At 39.5% G+C, this 25,988-nt stretch overlaps 1 protein-coding gene across 9 annotated transcripts in view; it reads left to right on the top strand.

Annotated features, from left to right (window-relative positions):
• The window catches only part of unc5cb (unc-5 netrin receptor Cb), a 266,077-nt gene that overhangs the window by 125,022 nt on the left and 115,067 nt on the right, over positions 1–25,988 (top strand). For 6 of the 9 annotated variants that reach the window (XM_057818152.1, XM_057818153.1, XM_057818160.1 and 3 more), the window contains one exon: positions 25,572–25,802. The exons of 1 other annotated variant lie outside the window; for it this stretch is intronic. In XM_057818152.1, the coding sequence (XP_057674135.1) occupies positions 25,572–25,802 (231 nt within the window). Of the gene's footprint in view, positions 1–12,775; positions 13,343–22,287; positions 22,421–25,571; positions 25,803–25,988 lie in introns of those variants that run through there. 2 more of the 9 variants (XM_057818156.1, XM_057818155.1) reach the window with 2 other exon arrangements.

The raw sequence follows: 25,988 nt of genomic DNA on the forward strand, positions 1-25,988 counted from the left end.
TTTTTCTGCTCATTAACATTAATAATCAAAATGGTGAAGGCGTGTGTGGCGGTCGGTTGCAATAACAGAGAAGATAGACGGAGAGACTTGAGGTTCTACCGTTTTCCGAGAGACCCGGAGAGGAGAGCGAGATGGACTGCTGCAATTCGACGAGAAAACTGGGCTCCAAACGATTACCACAGATTATGTAGTAGTCATTTTATATCTGGTAAGATGCATTTAATATATATTTAGATGGTTTTGGGCTGACAACCACAATTAAGATCATTGCTAGGCTAATCACCGACAACATACCGTTTCAAATTCAAGATGCTTATTTCTTCCACCATCTTTATTTTTTGAATAATATTTAGCTGGTAACAAGTGAAAGAAGCTGGCCTCGTCTACGGATCATCGGTTAAACAGGGGTGTCCAAACTTTTTGCAAAGGGGGCCAGATTTGGTGTGGTAAAAATGTGGGGGGCTACCTGGGCTGATTTACGTAGAACAATACATTTAAAGAAATTTTAGCAAGCCCTTCTGTGTGTCACATTTGCTTTTTTTTTTTTTTTTTTTTAATTCCTAATTTCAACAATCTCGCCTTTGTGGCGTTCTCTTTCGACCCTCGGGCTCTAGCGAAATACTGCTGCTGTGAAATTAAATTAGCTTCAAGTTGCTATAATTTCTCGCTGCGTATATTCCCTGTAATGTTGTCGTACATGTTAGCGTGTCTTGTTCGGTAATATTATCGCGTCACATCGAACTCTTTAAAAACAGCGACTGTCTCGTTGCAAATGAGGCAGACACAGTCGTTGCGTGTTTTATTGAAGAAATAGTCCAATATCCACTTATCCTTGAAGCGTCGGCCATCGCAGTCAACTTTTTTTTTTTTATTGATTGTCGCCATTTAAAAAAATTGGGTCACACGGGGTAATGTTGCTTAGAGTGCTGCTCTTAAAGTTTTTCAAACTTTCGTGAGAATAGGCTGATTTTGTGTGGACAAGTTAGTTGTAGATATCAGGGTAACAGATGTCAGGCAGAGAGGGCGAAGACAGTGGGTCGAAAAATATCGATTTAGGCATCAAATATGGATCTGGCGAATGGATAGACTGAAGCTTTTCCACATAACGCCTTTTATGCAACGCATCCAATGAGTTTACAGCGTCTGAAAGCACCGGGGCTTCCATGAACGGCTCTATAAACTGAACGACTAATTGAAACCATTGAGAATAGGGCTAAACAGAGATGGACAATATGGCGGCCGGATACAGCGACACGTCATTCTGTGACGTTGGTGAGTAGGGTCTATAGGCTAGAATCAAAATAATTCAAGCACAATACTGCAGACTACTACCGTACCTTTGTATTTCCATTCATTTTTATGGTAATGATGATTTGGATTACTAGTGTTTTGCGTGATGAGCATAATCCCCTAAATACAATTCATAAGCAAAGGCATCACTGTGCTCCTTTATATTTAAACCGCCATAAGGGAGGGCTCTAAAACCCGCTCCCATTGTTCATCGTCATCTTATTATTATTTGTAAAGACACTAACTGAAATTTCTAGTCCTCCGTTAACTGTTGACTGATCAGAATGAAATTTTGTAGGAATAATCTAGGGATTTCTACAGAGCCAGATTTTAATTTTTTTTTTCACAGGGCTGATTAATTATCTACGGACATATTGTTGCCTTTTACGGATATATTGGTGCCTTTTACATACCAGTAAAGGGCATGCAAGATCTTCGGTTGTTTTTGCGTGTGCATAAGTGGGGGTGCGTTAGGGCTGAAAGACTTATATTGCGACTTTTTGGGGGTTTGCGATATATATTGCAGTATCAAAACTAGAAGAATTTACACCAGATGACTTGAAAAGCTCTGTTTGGGAAGAATTGTTGACTCACCATGTTTTTGTATTAGTGTATTACATTCAGTATTTTATTAGATTGTTTTTCCTGAGTCCCCTCTTGTTTTTCTCATTTATCCTTGCATTGTTAATTTTTTCTTTATTTTATATTCTTGAACAGTTTATCATATTCTTCATTCTAAAAATCTTATCTTAGTTTTTTTTTATTGTTGAATTATGGGAATGTTGAAGATTGCTGTATATACAGTAAATACAGGAAGCAATGTCTCGGCAAACTTCCTGCTTTTATGAAGCAAACCAAAAGTTTACGTGTTCAAAAATAATAATCACACATCCTGCGATAGGAATATTGCGCATGCGCACATCGCGATGGCGATATTCAAACGATATATTGTGCAGGCCTAGTGTGCGTGGGGGTGTTTATGTGTGTGTAACAGCACCATATGCGTGTATGTGTACAGTATGTGTGAAGCCTAAAGGGCCGGATATACAGTCATGCTTATTAGGCACTATTGTGGCTGCAGTCTTGTTTTTATTATCAGTGCCATTAGGGCTCTATATATGTGTGCGGGTGCGTGTGTGCGCCTTTTCATATATCACCTCTTGCTTCCCATCTACTGATCCCGAGGCTAAGATTCATGAATCTGCATTACATCTGCCTTGTCACATGAATTCAGCCATCACACAGGCCCAGCTATATGCACAGTAATGTACACGCAAACACACGCATCCATGCACTTGTGCCACATGATTTTCACACCTAGGGTAATGTTAAATGTCCCTAAAACAATACTGAATGATATAACAATTTCTTAGTTATGTATTTTAGTATATATTTTAGTTATGTAATGTACTAGAGGTCCATTTCAGATTTTCTATTTTGAAGCCTTGAGATGTACATAACTTTAATTATGTCATTGGGTGAGTCGAGTTCACTGCAACAGCTAAAGAATTCAGCCCGATGACCGACCATATCTTGAAAAACCTGAAAGTGTCTAGTCTATTGATGCATTTGAAGTCTGCATTATGTGCTGATTTGGCAGTATCAGATTGGTACATTTTCAAAAGGTCCCACTCTAATCTAAGGGTATCCATGGCATGTATCTCGATGGTGCTACTTGGGATAAAAGAAAATGTAAAACCAACCCTAGGAGCATGCCTGCTGCAACCTTTTTGGGTGCCCTGTGCTGAAAATCAGCTCATGCTCGTTAGGTAAAACATGCAATGTTACTTATTTGAACAAAAAATTGTTTACAGCAACAACAAAGGTATTTTGTACATTTCCCAGTAGCAGTGACAAATATTGACAGATTAAATCCTCTTCCATTGTTGTTTTAAGTGGCTAGTGCTTTCCCATTTTAGTGGTAGGGGTTATGTTGTGTGTTTACCAATTCATAACGTATTAATTTTCACTATTACTCACGATAACTAGGGATGTCCTGATCAGATCACATGATCGGATATCAGGCCGATCGCGCTTTTTCAGAAAATCAGGTGAAAAGGATTGGGTTTTTAAATTAAGAAATATGTTTATATTTTTTTGCTTAATGCTCGCACAGTCACTCACTCTCCCTCCTGCTGCTTTTCTTGGTCAGCAGGCAGCTAGAGTTTGCTACTTGAAGTTAACGATGATTTACAGGTATGCAACTTTGATCCGGCAAGTGAAGGCTTTGTAGCGCTACAATCAAAGGCATAGATTAATAAATCTTCGTTGTACAGAGGCTGTTCTCGGCTGCGAGAGTGTCAAAGCGTGAGTGAATTTGAGTGGACTCACTCATATGAATTATATGATTGCAATGGAGAGTGATTAAAAGTATGGCGGTCAAGGTGATGCAATGAAAAATGCAGGCGCACCTACATTTTGTGCTGGCGCCCCAAGTGGAGCCTTGGCAATATATTACAATGGTATTTTTTTCCAATATCATTCACGCCAATTTTTTTTTTTTTTTTTTTACTTTTTAAGGGCTCTTTAGGGCTAAAAAGTCGAATTACACTCCTTGAAAAAAAGCGGAAGATGAAGTACTGTAAAAAGTACAGTACTGTAACATGTTTGGAACTTTTGTTTGATAAAAAAAAAAAAAAAAACTCTAAAAAATCAGGTGACTTGCAAAAATATGCGATTAGGACATCCCTATCGATAACTGTATTGTTGGGACATGCAGTGGCATGTGTTGCCAGATTGGGTGGGTTTCTACGTATGAGGGGATCCATACCTCTGGAACGACCACATCATAGTTAGGCCTGTCGTGATAACAAAGTTTAGTGTGCGATAATTTATCTCATAAATTATTGCGATATGCGATATTATTACCCCCCCCCCCCCCCCATTTTTTAAAAACCAATTTACAATAACACAGTGAGAATACAGTATATATTAATAGATCAAGTACACCCATTTAAACGCGATAAATATTTACTCTTAAATTCATAACTACTTTTTAAGAAATCACAACTAAAAACAATAGACCATGCCTCTTAAGTAAAAGACAACAATATTGATATCGCACAGAAACACAGAAAAATTTAAATGTGTTTGTCAAGAAAAAAAAATTAAATTGCACTCAATAACTTAAGCATTCAGGCAAATGAAAACTTTCCCCGTCATAGCTTCTAAAAGGTGTTCCATAGGGATGCAACGATACAGTTAAGTCACGGTTCAGTACGATTTTCGATACGGGGGACACCATTTTCGATGAAAAACATTTAATGCTCTGAAAAAAAAAAAAAAAACAATTATATAATTTTTTTTCCGTTTTTTTTTTTTTTTTTTTTTTTGCTAACGAGCAAAAATTAAATTGCCATTATATAAACATGCATTTTAGTACATAATATTTATGTGCTTACGTCTTACTGATCTAAAAAAAAATTGTTTAAAAGTGCTGAGAACAATCTTTACTGTTTGTAAAGTGAGGCGGGGCACACTGTTGATTGCTACAGCTCTCTTAGCAGCTAGGTTTACTACATGAGCAAGACATCCTATTTGTGGTCCGAATCCATCTGTGTCACGTACTGAATTAACAATATTTGCCACATTATCTATAGTCACTGGTATGGATTGGTTTGGCCTTCATAACTTCCATTCAGTCATGATAGTTTAGAATTCATCGATGTACAGTAGTATATGGACTACGTGTCCCATAATCACTCTGGGCTCACGTAGCCAATGGCATGGGACGTAGCACATCTAGTTTGCTATTTCATTATATCCAGCGTGAGCGCACATTAAAAAAAAGTTGGCAAACGCCGCTGAAGTCACGTCTGCTCATTACTACACAACACCAGCATATGAGAATCAACTTTAATAAACAGGACGAGTTTGAAGCACAGCGCTCTTAATTTGCCACTCAATGTTCAATGTCAAAGCGAGGTTGTAAGTAGCAGCCAAGTCGGTAACAATGTTTTGGCGGACTGCGTTGTAAATATCCGGTGTTGCACCGCCCCGCGTGAAATGTCACCCCTGACGGGAGCGCCCACACGTCAACAACACCAGCACGCCGGAGATGGTCCGCAGTCAATCCAGAACACTGACGCTGGTATACGTTGAACAATAGGATATAATGGGAACGATTGGCTCCGGCGCTATTTTTTGCCAGACCTGGAACGAAGATGCATTTTGCGCAGTTGGTAACAAGGAATCCGAACTTTTAACAGCACGTCTGCCGCACGCTCGCACACATGTGCACGCGAGGCGATAAATCGCAGCGGAAAAATTACAGCCTTCATTTTTATTTATCGTGCGATAAATGGAATTATTGAATATTGCGACAGGTTTAATCATAGTGTTTGCCAAGTGGGCAACATTTATTAAATTGACTAATGCTCGAAATCAGGAGTCTGCAAACCTGGTCCTCAAGAGCCGCTCTCAAGCTTGTTTTCTATTTCTCCCTCTTTTAACACACCTGAATCAAATGATCAGCTCATCAGCAAGCTCTGCAGGAGCCTGATAACGATCCTGATTATTTGATTCAGGTGTGTTAAAGGAGTGAGATATGGAAAACAAGCCGGATAGCGGCTCTCGAAGACTGGGGTTGCAGACCCCTGCTCTAAATCATTTCAAAACATGGGATCCCATACGGTGAAGAAGCGCTACAGTTCTAAAGAGTGCAGCCTTTCAGATGACCTAATGCTGAACTCCCCTAGCATTGCCTCAGGGGAAGACGCCCACTTCCGAACCAGGCTTGGTCGGTTGATGCAGAGCAGCTTTGGTCGTTGCCACCTAGGCACCACCATTAGATCCATGTTCACCTTGCTAGTGACAGAGCTGTTATTCTCCTTAGTAGCAGAAAGTTTATCAAAATATTGGTGCTTTAAATTTGGGTGTTTTTTTAGTCGCCCACCTCCTAGCCAGATAACAAAAGTGCAGTCATTGCCTCAAAGTACAAGCTGGATTAGAGAGTGTGACTCCCTCCTATCACCCCCAAAATCTCTCTTCTCCGTGGTCCACCAGTCAGCGTCAGGTTAAGGTTTATGTGTGACATAGAAGGGCACAGTAATGACACCGAGTAAACTCAACAGGCTTCTCATTGGAGATTTTGGGGGCTCTGTGGTGACACGTATCACATATTTGTATCGACACATGCCACGGAGGCCCTGGAGCTTAAAGGTAGTACACACCAAAACCCTGCATGGATTTAATTGGAAATTCTATTGTGTTTGAGTGCCTTCTGTGAAAGGTGTGATAAAACCCCCGCCCCTTTACCTACATCTTTTCCCCTGCTCTCCTAAAGACTCCACCCGGAAAGTACCGTAAATTAGTCCCGGGTGGTGACATGGTGCTTGCTAGGTAATTTGGACAATGGGCCGTTTGACAGCTCACCCATCACAGCTATGCCTCAGGGAGTAGCTACTCCTCCCGAGCTTTTTCCTCTTCTTCCCGTATGATTTCCTCTGAATCTTTTTCATACTGGCCTCCATTCACTATTCACTCTGAAAGAGCAGCTCGCTAAGTACCAGAATCATTCTCCAATAACCTACTGAAACAGCTTTTCATCCGGGAGGGAACAAGGGGAGTTTTAGAAGACGTCAGGATGAAAGCTCCAAATTGCTGGAGAGTGAGCAGAAAATATGATGGAAAGAAATGGATTTAAAAAAAAAAAAAAAAAGTGGGAGTTCAGATTTAGAACTACAGTACATTCATTTAAAAGGACCAGTACAATAGAGTCACTCTATTTTATACAAAAAACATTATGCGACATTGATGAAAAACTAAAGTGTTATTTACGTTTACATAAATACAGTCTTGTTTAACATTTACAACCATAGAAATTGTCAGTTCTGATAGGATAAGTCTCTTTGTTTATTATTGAAAACATATTCAGGTCGATAACCAAATTGCCGTTGATACTATAGATAACGGGTTAAATAAAGAATTTTCACTTTCATGAAAACATTTTCAAGAAAGCTTAAGCTTTTTAGAAAATGCGCATTACCTTCAATTAGGCCTGAAAGATATTAGAAAAAAACTATTATTGAGATTTTTTGGGGGGTTTGTGATATATTGCGCTATTAAAACTATAAGAATTTTCACCAGATAACTTGAATATCTCTGTTTTGGATAGGCCTGAACGTAATTACAGAAAATTAACATTGCGATATACCGTAATTCCCCGAATATAACGCACTTTTTTTCCCCAAAATCAAGTTGTAAAATCCTGGTGCGCATTATAAACGGATACATGGATGGAGACAGAAATATATATATATTATATATATAAACCGATTTTTTTTTTTTTTAATTGCCACGGCCACGTTGTGTTGAAGAAACGTATGCGGTGATCCGTTGCCGACCATTATGGTACGTGACATCACCATTTTGTTTCGGTAGTACTTCACTCTGATCGGCCGAATGATTTCGTCTGTGTTCAGTTCTGCTTTTTTTCACTCTTCATAAAGCACAAAATTTAGTTTCTTGAACTCATTTGAGTCAACGTTTATTGCTGTTCCGCAACTCGGACCATAACAAACGTAACAATAGACTTCCTGTGTGTGTCCGTCAACTATATCTGTCCCTCGGGAAACTCAAACTGAAATAATAATAGTTCCTATTGTTACTGTCGTGTCGACAGCGATTAGCACTCTCGGATTTCCGACTTACGTTCTCACTTTCATTTTACCGTATCAATCAATGGAAGAAACGTTTATTCATCATGATGAAACGAGCAAGTTATACACCAGCCTTTACAAGAAAAGTCACATCTGTTTTGTTTTTGCCTAGATTCTGGTAAGTTGGAGAAGTTGTCAAATCATATTATTACCGTAAATATTGTCAGTTTATGGTAATGTTTTGAACTACCAATATGCTATGCTTGCGCTGTGTTTCACCATTCAGTAAAATGACATTTCTGTATCTGTACACTAGCTCTGTTTTCTTGTATTCTTATTTATTTTTGCTAAGATTAGGGTGCGCGTTATAAACGGGTACAACAATTTCCCCTAGATTTTACAAGTAAATTTGGGGTGCGCATTATACACGGGTGCGCCTTATATATTACGGTATATTGCCAAGGCTCCGCGCTTACTTTTTGCATTGGTTGCACTGGTTGCACCTTTTTTCTTAAGGTGCACCAGCACAAAATGTAGGCGCACCCACATTTTTCATTGCATCACCTTAAACCAGGGGTCCCCAAACTATGGCCCGCGGGCCGGCTACAGCCTGCCTCCACATTTAGTCCGGCCCCCTTAACAAATTTTTGGGGGAAAAAAAAATATATATATATTTTTTTTTTCTTCAATAGTGTTATTTATTTCCTGGCTTTTTTCCTGTGAAGAACCAGGAGAGGGTTATTTGGTTATTATGTATTTAATTAATTAGGGCTGCAGCTATCGAATATTTTAGTAATCGAGTAATCGACTGAAAATTCTATCGATTAATCGAGTAATTGGATAAAACAAATATATTTTTAGGTGAAGAGCAATTATAAATATACATGAGAAAACAAGACTTTTCATCTAATCTTGAACCATTTTCAGTCAAGCAATGTCTTTATTTTTTATGTATATTGTTGAAAACAGCCAACAATTGCATCTCAGATGTAACTAGAATTAAAAAAAAAAAAGACTAATTCACTGCTTTCACTTAAAAAACTTTAAGATCTTATTAAAAAAAAAAGTATATATATATATATATATATATATATTACCTAAAAATGCCATTACGCTTGATAACACACATCACTTAAAAGTTAGGATTTTTTCCCACGTGTTTCAATTGAATTTCTCTTTGTGTCAAGCCATTTTTAAGTTCTAGTTAAGTTTTAAGTTAGTCTAAACTGTAAGTCCTGATAGGATTTTGAGTTTTTGCAGTGTTCAAAATAAATGTATGATACAAGCTGTATTGGAGCACATTAGGGACCAGTGCTACTTGGTGTTTTATCCAGCAATGGCTACTGAGCTAAAATTGATAGTTAGCATGATTAAGTTTTTATTTTAAACCCTCATCACTCCACAATGCTATGTTATGTTAAAGCCTGTATGTAAGATACGTTAGCCACACATCGACAGTGGTCATAATTAATTGAAACCTAGCCCTCCGCAGGGCTAACGTTACATGAGCTAGTAGCGACAGTAACGTTAATCTTATTTATTAGCGCTTAGCGCTCTTTATTAGCGCTTAGCGCTCTACTGCTTTAAGATGGCGGCTGTTTACTAACGCTGCCCAGAGTCTGTCATTTTGCATCTAGTTCAACATACATGTGATCTCTATGAGACGCATCAGACGGTACCTGTTACCAATGTAGCATCGTGCGGGCTAGTATTTAGCAACGTCGGCGTCGTTTGTGGCGGCTGTCGGCTGCAGTAAGTTTTTTTTTCCTTCTTTCTCACCGCACGTGACAGCGCGTTGTCCCGCATTGAAAGTAGTCCGAGCAAAACGTGATGCTTAGAACTGTCAAAATAAACGATTACTCGAGGTGAATAAAATTACTCGGATCAGTTTTTAAACTCGAGTCACTCGAGTTGCTCGAGTACTCGTTTCAGCTGTATAATTAATACTAGAGATGTCCCGATCGATCGGGTCTGATCACGTCATTTTCAAAGTATCGGAATCGGCAAAAAAATATCGGACATACCTTTTTTTAATATATATATATTTTTCAATTAAATCGTTTTCTAATTGTAATCAACGTTACAGACATAATATGTTACACTCATCCAGAGTCTTTAGTTTTGGCTTAAGGTAGGGTTATCAAATTTATCCCGATAATTGCGGTAATTAATTTTTTAAAAAATGTATCACATTAAAATATTTAACACAATTAATGCATGCGCTGCACGACCCACTCACGCATTGTCGCCCTCAATCTGTAATGGCGCCGTTTTACCCATATAGAGAGCTAAAAGGCAGCGTAAAATAAGTAGAGTGAATTTAGGAAGCCTTTGGAGCCTTTTTTTAATTGGCTAAAGCCTTACAATCCCTCTCCCTACGATTAGAAATATCGTGGGCAGCAATGTGGGGAAGCAAGGTAGTAATTGATCTTTTTCTTAACACCCGATGTTATTTCCCAATGCAGAGAAGATATATCATTTGGTAGCACTACGCATAGTCATGGTTGCACTTCCCATCGTGCATTTGGGCATGGCAACAGTATCATTTACTGAAAGCTCAACAAATACAGTAGATGGCAATATTTAGTCACAATATACAAAGTCACATTTGTCCTTTAAGAATTACAAGTCTTTCTATCCGTGGATCCCTCTCACAGAAAGAATGTTAATAATGTAAATGCCATCTTGAGGGTACTTATGCACTGTATGTTGAATGTATATATTTGTCCGAGTTTTATTCATTTTTTTCTTAATGCATTGCCAAAATGTATATGATCGGGAAAAATGATCAGGAATGATTAGAATTGAATCGGGAGCAAAAAAAAAAGCAGTGGGATCGGGAAATATCGGGATCGGCAGATACTCAAACTAAAATGATCGAGATCGGATCGGGAGCAAAAAAAACATGATCAGAACAACCCTAATTAATACTGTTATTATTATTTTATTTTATTTTTTTTTTACTTTTGTTTCGTGAAGAATCCAGAAAGGGTTATTTGATTGTGGCTTTCTGAAAAACAATAAATCTTTACATTTTGGCACTCCTGCAATTGTCACACCTTTTCTGTTACAAACTGACCCCGGCCCCTCATCAGAGAAGGGAAAAGTTATGTGGCCCTCACAGGAAAAAGTTTGGGGACCCCTGCGGCTTAAACATTTATTCACTTTCTAAAATATTCATGTAATTTTTTCATTCATTCATCTTCTGAACCACTTATCCTCACGAGGGTCGCAGGGGTTCTGTAGCTTATCACAGCTAATGGCAAGCAGAAGGCGGGGTACTCCCTAAAGAGGTTGCCAGCTAGTCGCGGGGCACAACTATTCACGCACACACTCACACCTACGGCCAATTTGGAGTGTTCAATCAGCATACCATGCACAGTTTTCTGGGATGTTACAGGAACCCGGCGAAAACCCAGGCAGGCATGGGAAGAACATGCAAAACTCCACACAGGAACGCCGGAGCCGGAATTGCACCCACGATCCCAGAACTGTAAGGTGGACGTGCTAACCACTGTCCCACCTTCATAATGTGGATTATTTTTAAACGTGAATAAAGTAAAAAAAGGCTTGTCTGTATTAAGTGAGTCTACTCAAATTCACTCACACTTTGATGCTCACGATGCCGGAAACAGCCTCTCACTTACACAATGTATGAGTTGGCACAGCACACTTCAGACTGGGCTACAAGTTTAACAATTATTAACTTATCTATGCCTTTTGTCGTAGTGCTACTGAGGCTTCGCTTACCAGATCAAAGCTACAAACCTATCAATCATAGTTAACGTTAGGTACCAAACGCCAGATGCACTGGTGACCAAGAAAAACAGTTTGGTTGCACTGCTTCGCAGGAGGGAGGGTGAGAGGCTGTGGCGCTGTATGAGCATGAAGCAGAAAAACATTAATATATTTTTTAAATCAAAAATCCAATCTTCTGAAAAATGGTGCAATCGGATTGGGGACATCCCTAATTCATATAATGCCATGTACAGTGGTACCTCTACATATGAAGTTAATTCGTTCCAGGACCTTGTTTGTAAGTCGAAATGGTCGTATGTCGAGCAGGATTTCTCCATAAGAATACATTATAATTCCATTAATTTGTTCCACAGCCCAAAAACCTCCACGAAATCCTTAATAAATACTGCTGGTACTATTACAAATGGCAGTTACACATAGCAACACAAATAAATTATAAATAAAAATCTGAATAATAACATAATAATAATTCCTGTAATAATGTAACGAATCGGGTTCTAATGTGGCAGAGGTTTTTTGCTGTACCTGAACGCACCGCACAGCTGACGTGACTAACTTTCGATGTTTTCTTGAGAACACCGTAAACTCCGTAGGTGTTGCACAAGTTGATTGAATAAATGATTAGAAACCTGATGAAGCTGGCAATTTCTTTGGTGATGTTACCTCAATAAAAATCACCTTAACTTATAAAGACTGGCGAACGGTGGTCGGAGGAGGACCGTGGAAATGTATTGTTGAGCCTGTTCACGGATGCGCACTCCACGCTCTTATATTTCTATAATTTGCGTCATCATTTTAATGGTAAGTGTCACCTTTTTCCTTGTTTCACCACCTGTACCAACCTTTTTTGAAACCTGTGTTGATTTATCTCACAAGAAAATCCGACACGGTGGTGTCATGTCGTCGTATTTCGAGCATGTCGTCGGATGTAGAAACAAATGGCGAGTCAAATTTTACGTCGGATGTCGAAAAGATCGTGGGTCGAAGCGATCGTATGTCGAGGTACCACTGTACAGTATATAAAAAGGATCCAGGATCTGCACAATTGCTGCTTTATGAAGTAAAACAAAAGTTTAAATGTTAAAAAAAAAAAAAAAACAATTGCACGTCCTGCGATGTGACTATTGCGCATTCACACATTGTGATGGTGATGTTCAAACGAGAAACAGTGGTAGCTCTACATACAAAGTTAATTTGTTCCAGGACCATTTTCGTAAGTCGAAATGGTCATTTGTCAAGCAAGATTTTCCCATAAGAATACATGGTTATCTAATTAATTTGTTCCACAGCCTGAAAACCTACACTAAATCCTTAATAAATGCTGCTGGTACTATTGCAAATAGCAATTACACAAAGCAAAACAAGTAAAGTATAAATAAAAATCAGAATAATAATATAATAATAGTAATAATAATAATACCTGTAATAATGTAACGAATGGGGTTTTAAATGTTGCAGATGTGGTTTGCGTGGTGTACCTGAATGCACCATGTGGTTGACTTGACAGAGTGAGGGAGAGAGGACAAAAGACATGTTGTGTTGTTCTGAATTAAATGATTAAAAACCTGACGAAGCTGGCGAATTTTTGGAGATGTTACCACAATAATAATTGTCACCTTAACTTATAAAGACTGGCGAACGGAGGTCAGAAGAGGACCGTTGAGATTCCAGACATTCTACGGCCATATTTTCAAGTCAGTTCATTGACGCGCCCACCATGTTCATATTTTTGTATCATTTCCATCACCATTTCAATGGTATGCCTTTTTTTGTCACCTGCACTAACATTCTTGGAACCAGTGTTGATTCTCTCACAAGAAAATGCATCAGCCTTGCGGGAAAACAAAGTAACTGGGGTGCTGTCATAAATCGTCATATTTGGAGCATGTCGTTGGATGTAGAAACAAATGGCGAGTCAAATTTTACATCGGATGTCGAAAAGATCGTGGGTCGAAGCGATTGTATGTCGAGGTACCACTGTATTGTGCAGACCTACTTTCAAAGTAAATTCAATTAATTAATGAATTAATCCTCTTTTGTTTACCTAATACTTTTCTTTGTTCAATATAAAGAAAACATCTTTGATTTTTACCATTGCGCACGCTCGTCAGAGGAGATTAAATAATTCAGTATCTTAATATTTAGAAATACAATTACTAAAAAGAGAAAAAGGTGATGTTTGCTTCAGGATAGATTAAACGGCATGTGTTGTGAATATTCATTCATCTTCAGAACCGCTTATCCTCACGAGGGTCGCGGGGGTGCTGGAGCCTATCCCAGCTAACAACTGCTAGGAGGCAGGGAACACCCTGAACTGGCTGCCAGTCATTCGCAGGTGTTGTTCATAAGACATGCATATTTGTTCTATGAAGATTGGATGACCTTCGATGTTTCCAAAAGCAAGTTTAGTTCAATGAATACTTGAAGACATTTCAAGACAAAATGTTGTTTTGTTTTGTTTTTTTCTTGCAGTTTAAAGATAAAATAAGATATGCCTTCTCACAAGAAAGAGTTTATGGAATGCTAACAAAAAGCTCAGGATGTATTTGCGTTGAAGCACACGAGAACTGAAGTTTCTAGTGAAACTTTAGCAAAATTTGGCTCCTTTTTGGGTCATCGCTTCTTGACCCCTTGTGCCACATCTGTGAAAGAACTGGCATGTTCATGCCACAAGCATCTGACAGCTACTCCAAAGAGCGTCCTGTTGTTTGGTCCCCCCCGGAGAGGAAATATGGGCAAGTGAAAAGATGACAGGCGGGGTGGTTCTGATGCGGTCACCGCCCCCTAACAGAAACCGATAAATTGCCCCACTGCAGCCAATCGTTAGCCGCGGTCCAGCAAATATTGTGCGTACACGTTGGTGGAGATGAAGCACTCAACCGCAGAAAGACAGAATGGAAATAAACCGCTGCTTATTTACCTTCTTCCTGTGGAGCTCGGCGTTAAAGACAATTGCGGCGCTTATTGATCGGTGCTCGTAGAGGATGAACAGGTCTTTACTTAATCCAATACTAACAAGCATCGACCCACAGGAAGTCGTTAGCATTGATTTATGTTCACTCAATATAATGGGGAGGTGTGCTCCTGGCCAATTTATTGTCAGAGTTGATTGGCAGTCTTATTTATGCTAGACATGACAGGTGAGTGGTTTATTATTCTGCTTGACCACTCAGCTGTAAAGCACCTCGCACTCTTTTATATCGCAATCGATCAAAACATTGCCAAGTAAAGCCCCCCTTGTTGTTGGTTTAACCGCTTAGCCGGACACTCTGTTGGGGTTTTCAATTTATGAAAATTATTTACAGTAGGACTGTGTGTGTGGATGCTTCTTGATGTGTGTACAGTGTTTAAATAAATAAATAAATAAATTTTTTGAATGTATTCCTGCTGAAGCTGCCGTGACTCATGACGCGCCCTCGTATAAACTGTAGAAAATGAATGGGTGGATTTTTAAATGTATTAATTTCATGAATACACATACAAATATAAATATGATAAATATAAATATTACTATAAAAGAATATACTGTATATCATTTTATTATAATGTCTTTCAATTAATTTAATAATTTATTCACGATTTGTGAGAGACATGCTCAAGACATAAGAGTTGAGAACCCTGTTCTGTTATCTTTTTCAGTAAACCACCAGTACTCATGACCCTGCTGCGCCGAATTGTCAATAAATGACACCATCCCTGAAACAATTGAAACATGAAACCTCGAGATATGAAATTAATCTGTTCCAGCCCAGTTAAAACACATATTTCAGTACAGTGGTACCTCTAATTACGAACGGCTCTCAAAACAGAATTTTCAGGTTCAGACTCACCTCAGCGGGAAAATATTGCCTCTTGTTGTGAAAGAAATTTCAGGATATCAAAGGCAAAAGTACAGTACTGCTGGTACTCGCAGCTCCCAGAGTTTACTGAAGGTAACATACTTATAGCTGCTCTGCCATTGGCTATTCCCTGGCATTCCTGGCATCTAATTGGCTAAGAGGGACCTCTTCTGTATGTTTATGTGTGTATCCCAATGTCCTCTTCATTTGCCCCTCATGTTCCGACAGCTCTACGTGAGTGTATTCACTTTTATTCTTTATTCTTGGTTTTTTTACATTATGTGCAACTCTGATTTTGTTTATTTTGCAATAATAATTGTAACTAGACATGTGCCGATTACCAGTTTCAAAGTATACCATGGTACGAAAATCTCAAATGTTTCAAAACCGCAACAAAATTTCCGTCATACAGTCTCTAAGGCAGGGGTTTTCAACCCAGTCCTCAAGGCACACTGTGGGTCCTGGTTTTTGTTCCAGCCGATCCAGCAGAGACAGTTGAACCAATGAGGCTTCTGCTAAAACAAGCCACACCTGACTGCAATCAACTGATTGCACTTGTAAAACACCAGATTGGGGAAAAAGTGTTGTCATCTTGTTTGGTAAGAATGAAATCCTGCACCCACAGTGTGCCTTAGTGGAATAGGTTGGGAACCCCTGCTCTAAGGTATTAGCTTTTTTTTTTTTTATGTCCCAAAAATGCATGGAGAAATCCCTCGCTTGCTGCTGCAACCCTCCCCCACCGGTTGTTGCTCAGTGTCAGTGAGTAGACTGTGCTACAAGATGACTAGGGGAGGTAAAACTCCTGAACTTTTTTTTCTCCCATCAAAGAAAACGAAATCGCTTGTATGGGAATACTCCGGCTACAGAAAAGTTACAGACAGCCGCGGCTTAGAGGAGGAGGGACTACTGACATGTAAAACATGTTTGCGGAGGGTGGCTGCCAAGGAGGCGATACCTCCAATAGGATTTCGCATTTATACAAAATTAAAGGTTAGTGACACTGTCATGAATGTTTCCCACCAGCTACGAGTGCTAACTCCAGTGTGTTTAGTGTGTCTAGCGGTGATAGAATGTGTTTTTTTTTTTTTTAATCTCTCTGACAACTGTCTGTGTTGAGAAAGAGAGTGTGTATATAATGTAAACAAGATACGAGTCATACACACATGCTTTTTATGGAAAATAATTACTATAATGAATAAATTATAAATAATTATTTTTGTTCTGATGGTAATAATGTTGTTTAAAGGATTAATGTTGTTCAAAGGATTTTTTTTTTTTGTTATTTTTTAAACCCAGATATCTCAAATTAACACATTTTGAGCTGTAATTGCAATACTGTGATACCGTGGTATTTTGGCTTAAGGTTATCATACTGTCAGAATATCATACCTGCACATGCCTATTTGTAACATGTATTTGGTACATGTTTTGATGCATTTTTATGCATTATAAACGATTTATGCCTGAATTTGGGGGGGCTTGGAACATATTCTGGCATTTACATGGAAAACGCATCCGTACTTACAGAATTTTAAAGTAACGAAGTAAGTAGAGGTACAACTGTATTTTGTGTGTTTGTAATAATGAAAATTCATACTCAATTGTATAAATGTCAAATTGCAGTTTCACATGTCACTTTAACAATAATTACTAACAACAAATATTCATTTTCATATATTTGGGCTAGACTAGTAGAGCACTGGGTTGATATCGTTTCATAGTTGTCTTCCAATTTTTTAAAATACCGGTAATATTATTATTATTATGAACCTGTCTTTAACCTTTTTTCATGTGACACTCATTCTTACATTTAGCACCCTTTTAGCACAATTTTTTATGAATTTTTTACATCATGACATTTAAATCTATCACAGTTACAACTTAGATTGCCCCTTTAAACAAATATTCCACTTTCCTCCTAAATTATTCCCTAATTTGACTTCCAGTGGGAATTAGCAAAACTCTCCCTAATTACGCAACATAATACAATTGGAATTAAAAAAAAAGCGCTGCAAGGGCATGTTTCATTAAAATTTCAAAGCCTCAATATAAAGACAATTTAGCAGCGCAGAGAATAAAATCAAGACACACAATACTTAATTCAAGAATCCATATTGCATTTTAATCAGACAGAACAAGGCAAATAGGAGGAAATGACTTTGAAATGCCTTATTGATTTCTGCTGTAGAGGAAATTTCCGCAAGAACAAAATGAATTGTTAACTTTAATTAAGACACAACAGCAGTATATGTTTTACACTTTGATGAGATTCACAAAGTAATGAAATTTGGACCAAGTTGAACAACCCAAAGTTTGCATTTCCAAGTAAACTCTGGCACAGTTGGGTTGTGATGAGAAAGCATTCCAAACACTTCCCAGTCTCTATTGCAAATGTAACAATCAGGTACTCAAACAGTGTCATGGTTCATCTGTGGTAAGTAAAGTGTACTTTATAGCACATCTTTTAATTAGTATGTACAGGGCACTTGCTTTATGCCAGATATCTGTAGCACTTTAATTGTGACTGTCTCTATATACATTTGTATATGTCATATTTTGCCTCACTTGCCCAAGGTATGTAAACCAGAAAAAACAGCACAATGTCCACTGAACTGTACAAAATACGTGGCAAAAAGTGTTGTATTATTTACATTCTGTTAGTTAGGATGTTAGTGTACATTTTTCCAAATTAAAATGTTACGAAGAATCGATTTTGTTGATGCTGGTACATACTAATGGCATTTCTTTTATTTTATATCGTATAGGAGTGTTTTGAGTTAAGGCTGTGATAATGAGACAAATTCAACTTGTATCTCAAGTCACCACTGTATGCGCATTAGCTTTCGTTCAACACTGCCGCACACAGTTCTGCTATGGAGAAACGTAACGATTTCTGATAGCGGTTGAAAAAGATCCGTTTTTTTTTTTTCTTTTCATATTTTCAAGTGCCCATTCCATTCATTGTCCAATATAAAAATGTTGCCAGTGTGAAGATTGATTAATTGGAATTAGGGCTGTTGGATTTTGCCTAACAGGAAAAATCTTGTTTCTTTTCTCTCAAACTCAAACTCAAACTCATACAACAGACTCCAGCTCTGTTCTTAATTAAAGCGATAATGAAAGAAAAAAGTGCATATACCATTTGAAACAAAATAAAACATGAGAAAAGGTAGTCAGTCAGTCTGTAAACCAAATAGTCTGTCAGCAAGTCAGTCTGCCAACCAGCTAGCCAGGCAGTCAATTAAGTCAGCCAAATTAAGTAGATAGGCAGCCAGACACGTGATGTGCTGTCACATTTCTCACTGTTTTTACTCACATAAATTAATTATTAGAGCAAAACTGTCACTCAATAACAATATGCAAAGTGGCAATCACCTTGTCTAAACGAAACACAAATAAATGAATGAATGAAATTTATTGTCATTGTCATCATCATCGGTATCATTGACAGTTACAGAAAGTGGGATAGTTTGGCCAAGAAAGAGAATCATTGACAGTCACAGAATATGGAATAATTTGCCCGAAAAGACGATGACAGACAAACGAAGACGGGAAAAAGCATATGCTTATCAATACCCGTCCCTCAGCAGCCCGGGACGCACAGTCTAGCATGTTAGAGTTGCATAGTCCTTTTTTTTACTCATATGTCTTCCCAAAAGTCATTGATTGCCATGGCATTACGCAATATTGTCAATTTGAGTAGGTTCATTGGATAGGTTGATTTTCAAGTTGGTGTAGAGGGGGATGGCCGGGGGTGTCATGGATGCCCACGTCTGCTGTATCCGACCCGGAAGATTAGTCATCATCCGCCCTTGCTTGGTTTCCGCGAGCGAGCCTTTCATGATTCCGGATCTCCATGATGATTTTCGTGACCATTTGAGCCGTGGCTTCACTTAACGTTGCTTGCTCCTTCCTCACCTGGGACAGTTCGCCGCCGTTGTTATTAGCAATCTCCATTGCCTCGTTGAGTTGACGTTTCATTCTCATCGAGAATCGGTGTACCCACCAAGAAGCAGCGGGAGGGCGAGCGCCATCAGTGAGACGAAGATAGAGGTCTTCGACGTCCTCAATCTGGAGAGACATTAAGCATATGGGCCTCCATTTTCCCCAGGCATCCTCCGCATATCCAGACGTGAAGGTGTTGGCCGGACATGGCCGTTGGTTTGGTGTAGGTCGCATTGTAGAAAATATTTTGTCTAATGAGCTAAGTGTTTAGTCAAGCAACTCCATTTCACAGAATATGCACAACAGTGAACAATAAGGATATAGATTAAATTTTCAAATGTAGACCTATGCATTTTGCCAAAATATGTTATTGTATTAAAAAAACAACAACAACAAAAAAACATGACATGCTTTTAGTTACTGTAATCTAGTAGCAGCAATCTTAAGAGGTAAACAAGTATGGGGGATGGACAGACACACACACACAACAAGACAGACAGACAGACACAAACATACGCACAAACTTTCATACTTGTGCGCATATACTTTCATACTTGTGCAATATACACTTAGCCAGAAGTGGCGCTATATTACTGTCTGTCGTTGTGTTGTACAGGAACGTGTGCTGTGCAGACGAAGTAAATGAGGAAGTGTGGAATGTTTCAAGGCTGCATGTTTTATTTGACTATCCACTGCAATCTTTCTACATATACAACAATACTTTAAGTACATCCTGAGATAAAACACTCACTCATGGCGTTATGCAATTTGTGTCCAAAGTTGGCTGGGCAAACGTTGCTGTTCTTGTTGTTTAAAGCAATACAAGGTAACTTTTCAACCTTTATAAAGTATTTTCATAATTTTTGTGATAATATGTCAACTGACAACTAGTTGGATGACACCTTTTTTATATCTTGAAGGGGTCTGTATCGCTTTCACCGTCACTAATTAACTTTGAGGAGGGTGGCAGGAACCTTGTCACACAAAAAATCTACAAATGTCCTGACTGCTTTACGGCATACGTCACTTCCCCTTTTTCCCATACATTATAAAGACGGAAGGCAATGCGAACGCTTTCGTGCGAAATCTGCAAGGATGGACAAAAGAGACAAAAAGTTTTGTCTGAGGAGGAAAAAAAAAATAAAAGGACACTCAAGAATAAACATTGGCCCGGCTTTCATTCGCAGGCATGACGCCCGTCCCCCTCGGGTGGGGAGGGAGTTAGCCACATGAAGTCACACGATTGCTAGCCATCATATGGTATTGTTTAGCCACGACTGGATTCTTTACCTAATTACTATTCATTCTTCACACAGCCGTGGGAAACACAAATGTTGTTTAATCCATCTGCAGGCGACCAGTAGCTCAGGATTTTACGACACTATGCGCTTATGCATTAATCCTCATTGAAAACGCGGTCTTCCTTAAGGCAAAACAGTACTGCTTAGTCAGTAGTCAGACAGTACGTCGCTAAAATTGACCAAAACTGAAGTTACATAGTGTTGCTTTAAGAGGGCGCGCTCTCGTGGGAAAAAGCGGAAATGCAGAGGAAACTACAGCGGCTTCGAAAAACCAAAATGGTGAGGTTTTTAAAATCGAACGTACCGATTTGAACGTTTTGAACATCTTTTTAAACAGAAGGGTCTGTTTTGGTGCAAACCTGATTAATCAAACCACCTTAATTAGAATATATGTGGGCAAGGTTGGCACATTCCTATTTGCAAGCATTTTGGGCCATTTGTTTAATTTTTTAAAGAGAAAAAAAAAAGTTCACCCTAAAAAAGTTTTTGGGGGGGAGGGGGGGATTGTAATTGTAGTTCCCTTCAATGGGGAACATTTTTGGGTTTTAAGGGGTCAGAGTAAATTGAGTAATTGTCTTATTCAGAATATGGAGTGCTGAATAATTTCACCATGATAAAGTTCTGCCTTCACAAATGAAAATACAGTCCATGATTTTCTTGTCTTCTATCCATGGAAAGGATGAAATAAGCAGAGTCTCATTTGCATCAGAAGTGGCTGCCCCCTTAAAACACAGAGCAGTGCTTGAAAGAACAACAAATATGATGCTATGTTCATAGGTCACTTGGGGGGTGGGGGTCGTGGAAAGTATGGAGGCAGAGATAACATTAGAAAGACATCACAGGGCGATATCTATCTGAGAGAGAGATTATTCTGTGCCGCAAAGGCAACCAGGAGGCAACCTCTGTCAGACATCAAGGCTCCAGCGTGTCCGCACAGGACAGGGGAGGTGGGGGACACAAGGGCACAGATGAATTACTGATGCATTGATAAACTGTTTTTTTTTTCTTTGTTTTTGTCCTCTTCAACACCCTTTTGAATCCTTTGGCGGTTGATAAAACAAGCAAGAAAAAATGGAAAATTATTAGCGTTCAGTAACCATTGGAACTATCCAAGCTCATGTAGACATGCAAAGTGCCACACACCGATTTGAGAGAATGGTTAAATAAAATAAAGATTTTAGGCATAGTACAGTATTAACAGAAGTGTGTAGTTTGAGCTGTGCTCTAAAGGCACAATTCCATTGGTATCAGGCAGCTATTCTTCAGGTCACAAGAGCTGCCCTGTATGGAATGTTTTATGATCTGATGAAAACAAAACTACCGTGTCAACCTAGTTCGTGGAAACCTTTTGTTCTATCCCAACTACCAGCCAGTCTCCTACCTGGTGAATTATTGATGCCTTACCGGATCAACGGTAAGAATAGAACCGTTCTGGAGGTGGCAAACGGAGGGGGGGCGGGGTGACAAATAGGCCTCCTCCTTCTCCTCTTCTTCAAAGCAAAAGTTCCCATGCACGCCTGCTCGCAGATTTTGGTGTTTGCTGCTGCTGTGAGCGTTCATTCTTGTTTGTAGCGGCGTCTGCGCAATTCATGACATGGAGATGAAAGGAAGTTGTAATTACAAGGAAGCGTATCTATCGACTGCAGAAGTATTGGAGGAATGGCACAAAGTGGGCCAAGAGCCTCAGGTCATTAGATCTTCTGTGTGTGTGCAAGTGCATGTGTATGTGGGTGGGAGTCAGCGAGACAAAAAGCATAGCAAGGGAGAGCGAAACCAAAACTGGGCGACATACTCAGATCGGTTTGTAACTCCAGTTCGTTAGACTTCATCTGTAAACCCAGAATCCACTCAACTTTGCTCACTTTTCTGCCTGTTCAAAATTAGGCATACATGCACAAACGGGGTGAGTGTATCTCCACTTGTCGTTTTCAGTGTTGTCGGACGACTTAGGTCAGCTGCAGGGCACATGTTGTGACAGACAACCATTCAGAATCTCAATCAGTCCATGACCGAGTGGAGACTGATCGATGTCAAAATGTGAACAGTAAGATAAATAGGATTGTTTGCAGACCAGTGTTGTTTTTGGCAGCCCCTTTTTTAGTCAACAGTTACCCAAAAAGGTTTCATCTTTAAAATTCAAAAGTTGTAGTCCGAAAATGAATAAAGGTTTCCAACAATTTTGAATGAACATAGACAAACGAGCACATGTTGGAACGTCTATAAAGACTACGCCAACTTCGTAATGATATACACACTCAGCAGGAAAAGCAGTATATTGTTTTCAATACCCACCTATAAGCTCGAACTGTACGTAAAAAAAAAAAAAAAAAAGTTGTCCAAGAGTTACAGCGGATGCTCGCTATGCTACAGCTGATGCCAACTCGAGGAGTTACATTTAGTGTGTGATGTTCACTCGGCACAAACCTTTAATGGCTAAAGTAACATTGCGTATTCTCTCTTGTCAAGATAAGAAAACAAATCTTACCATCAGTTTCCAAATGAGCAAGCTGGGGGGCAGCCTAGCCTGACACACATCCTAAAATCCTAAAAACACAGATCTTCTCTAGATCAGTCAGATTTCTAGGCTGTCGCTGAGAAACACAGAGCTTGAGCTCCCTCCAAAGGTTTTCTATTGGGTTTAGGTCTGGAGACTGGCTAGGCCATGCTAGAACAATGATATGCTTCTTACGGAGCTACCTCTTGGTTTTCCTGATGGTGCGCTTCAGGTCATTGTCATGTTGGAAGACCCAGGCGCGACCCATCTTCAATGCTCTGACTGAAGGAGGGAGGTTGTTCCCCAAATCTTGCAATACAAGGCCCCAGTCATCCTATCTTTAATACAGTGGACTCGTCCTGTCCCATGCCCAAAACAACACCCCCAAAGCATAATGCTACCATGCTTCACAGTAGGGATGGTGTTCTTGGGATTACAGCCATCATTTGTCTTCCTCCAAACACGGTTAGAGGAATTATGACCAAAAAATTTTGTTTTACTCTCATCTGACCACAAAACTTGCTCCCATGACTCCTCTGCATCATCCAAATGGCCATAGGAAAACTTAAGATGGGCCATGTGCTGATTTAAGCAGAAGCTTGAACAAACCATGACGTTTGAGTGTATTACCAACAGTAACCTTGGAAACGGTGGTCGCAGCTCTTTTAAGGTCATTGACCAACTCCTGTCGTGTAGTTCTGGGCTGATTCCTCACATTTCTTAGGATCATTAAGACCCCACAAGGTGATATCTTACATGGGTCTCCACTCCGATTGAGATTGACTATCATGTTCATCTTCTTCCATTTTTTATTGATTGCTCCAACAGTGGACTTTTTGTCACCAAGCTGCTTGGCAATTGCACCGTAGCCATTAGCCTTTTTTTATAGCATTTTTCTCACAGTGGACATGCACCTACGATGAAAATTTCAGACTCCTCCATGATTTCTAAATGGGAGAACTTGCAAAATAGCAGGGTGTTCAAATACTTATTTTCATCACTGTAAGTCGCATTTTCATCTTGTCAGACAAAAACTGGCGTTCGTCTTGTTATATTCTAGTCTTCCAAGCCACGTTTTTAGCTTGTCATCGTCATGAAAAAATTGTTCGTCGATTAAATATTTTTGGTATCGTCATTGTTGACAAAAATAACTACAGTTAGTCCCCGGTTTATGAACGAGTTCCTTTCCTGCGCTGGCGATGTAACTCGGATTCCCGCGTAAATCAGAATTGTGGCTTTAAATACCTCAAAACACCCTCTAAATTAACACACACAAAAAATCTATCCAAAAACATGTATTATAGGTCATTGTACTGTCCTCCCCAAGACATTGGAGCTAAGCTGCTAATGACATTAACACTTGCAGAATGAAACTAATAATAAAAGGAAATCAGTCTCATCTTCAATAACGGCAATTCAAATCTGTGTTTACAAGTAGCTGCTGATACAGCAATACAAACGATTAGCATGTATAAGTTAGCATCCGCGTATCATCAAAAACAATCACATAAACTCGACCGCAGTAGAAGACACACAATAAACAGCACAAAAGGGATTATATACTGCCGTTGCCTCTGGATGCTTACAAGCAACAAATGTACGCGCAGGCTGTCACCTCTTCACTCGGCTGTTTCCTTATGTGTGGGTGTGCCGTCACTGCCGTTTGTGGGGTGGGCGGGTTTGTAAATGCTCTCGCGTGCAATAGTACAACCTGCCCTATGCTTCCTTTGTGCCTGCTCCTTGTGTATCCACCTATCAGCCTCCTCTTGTGTCACCCACCTGTGCCCCATTGTCTCATTACCCCATTTCTGTATTTAAGTTCCCCATGTGCTGTCTGTTCATGTTGCGTCATTTTTATGTCATGTCTATTGTGTTGAGTTCATGTCTTTCCGTAGCCATCGTGTTGATATTCTTGAGTTCCAAAGTAAGTTTTTGATTCCTGTTTTTTTCTCTGTTCCCTGCTGGTTTTGTTTACACTTTGATTGGCCTTTGATTATTAAAGCATTTTTGAGTTCCCATACACCTTTTGTTTGTCCTTCATTTTGGTCCTCCTTGCCGCCATAGGCCCTGACACAGGCGTCATGAAGTCGAAACCGCGTAAATTGGGTCCATCGTAACCCGGGTACTACCTGTATGTTCAAGACACTGTATAGCAAAATCAGGAATTTGTTGTCTACATTCATTATGTGTTTGCCAAAAACACATCTAACGACATAGTAATGCTCAGTTTGTCTAAATTGTGTGGCGCGTCAATCCGCTACACTACAACTACACTGTCAATAAAATGCATTTGCGCAGCCAATCAGCTCTTTAATCTCACCCTCTTGTAACATTTTTCCCTTAGTGGATGACGACTTCATAGGTCTCAGCGAGCTGCCCGAAACATTCCCGTCTGACCCGCCTGAGCCACTGCCCGTGTTCCTGATGGAACCAGAGGAGGCCTACATTGTCAAGAACAAGCCCGTTAACCTGTACTGCAAGGCCACGCCTGCCACGCAGATCTACTTCAAGTGCAACAGCGAGTGGGTGCACCAGAAGGAGCACACGGTGGAGGAGCGTGTGGACGAGAACTCTGGTGAGAAAACGCAAACAAAGACTCCGACATCTCCTCTCACAAAGAGTCAATCGAATCTGAATGCTGTTAGAATATTTGAGTCACTGCTTGTATTGAGTACAAAAATCTCCAGCTGTTTGCGGGGAACTAAGGTTTGCTTCATTGAAGACTTAAGCTTCTTAGTCGCAACACCTGTCTATCACATCT

Source organism: Corythoichthys intestinalis, chromosome 17 (assembly GCF_030265065.1).
Source record: "Corythoichthys intestinalis isolate RoL2023-P3 chromosome 17, ASM3026506v1, whole genome shotgun sequence".
In the NCBI taxonomy this organism is placed as follows: Eukaryota; Metazoa; Chordata; class Actinopteri; order Syngnathiformes; family Syngnathidae; genus Corythoichthys; species Corythoichthys intestinalis.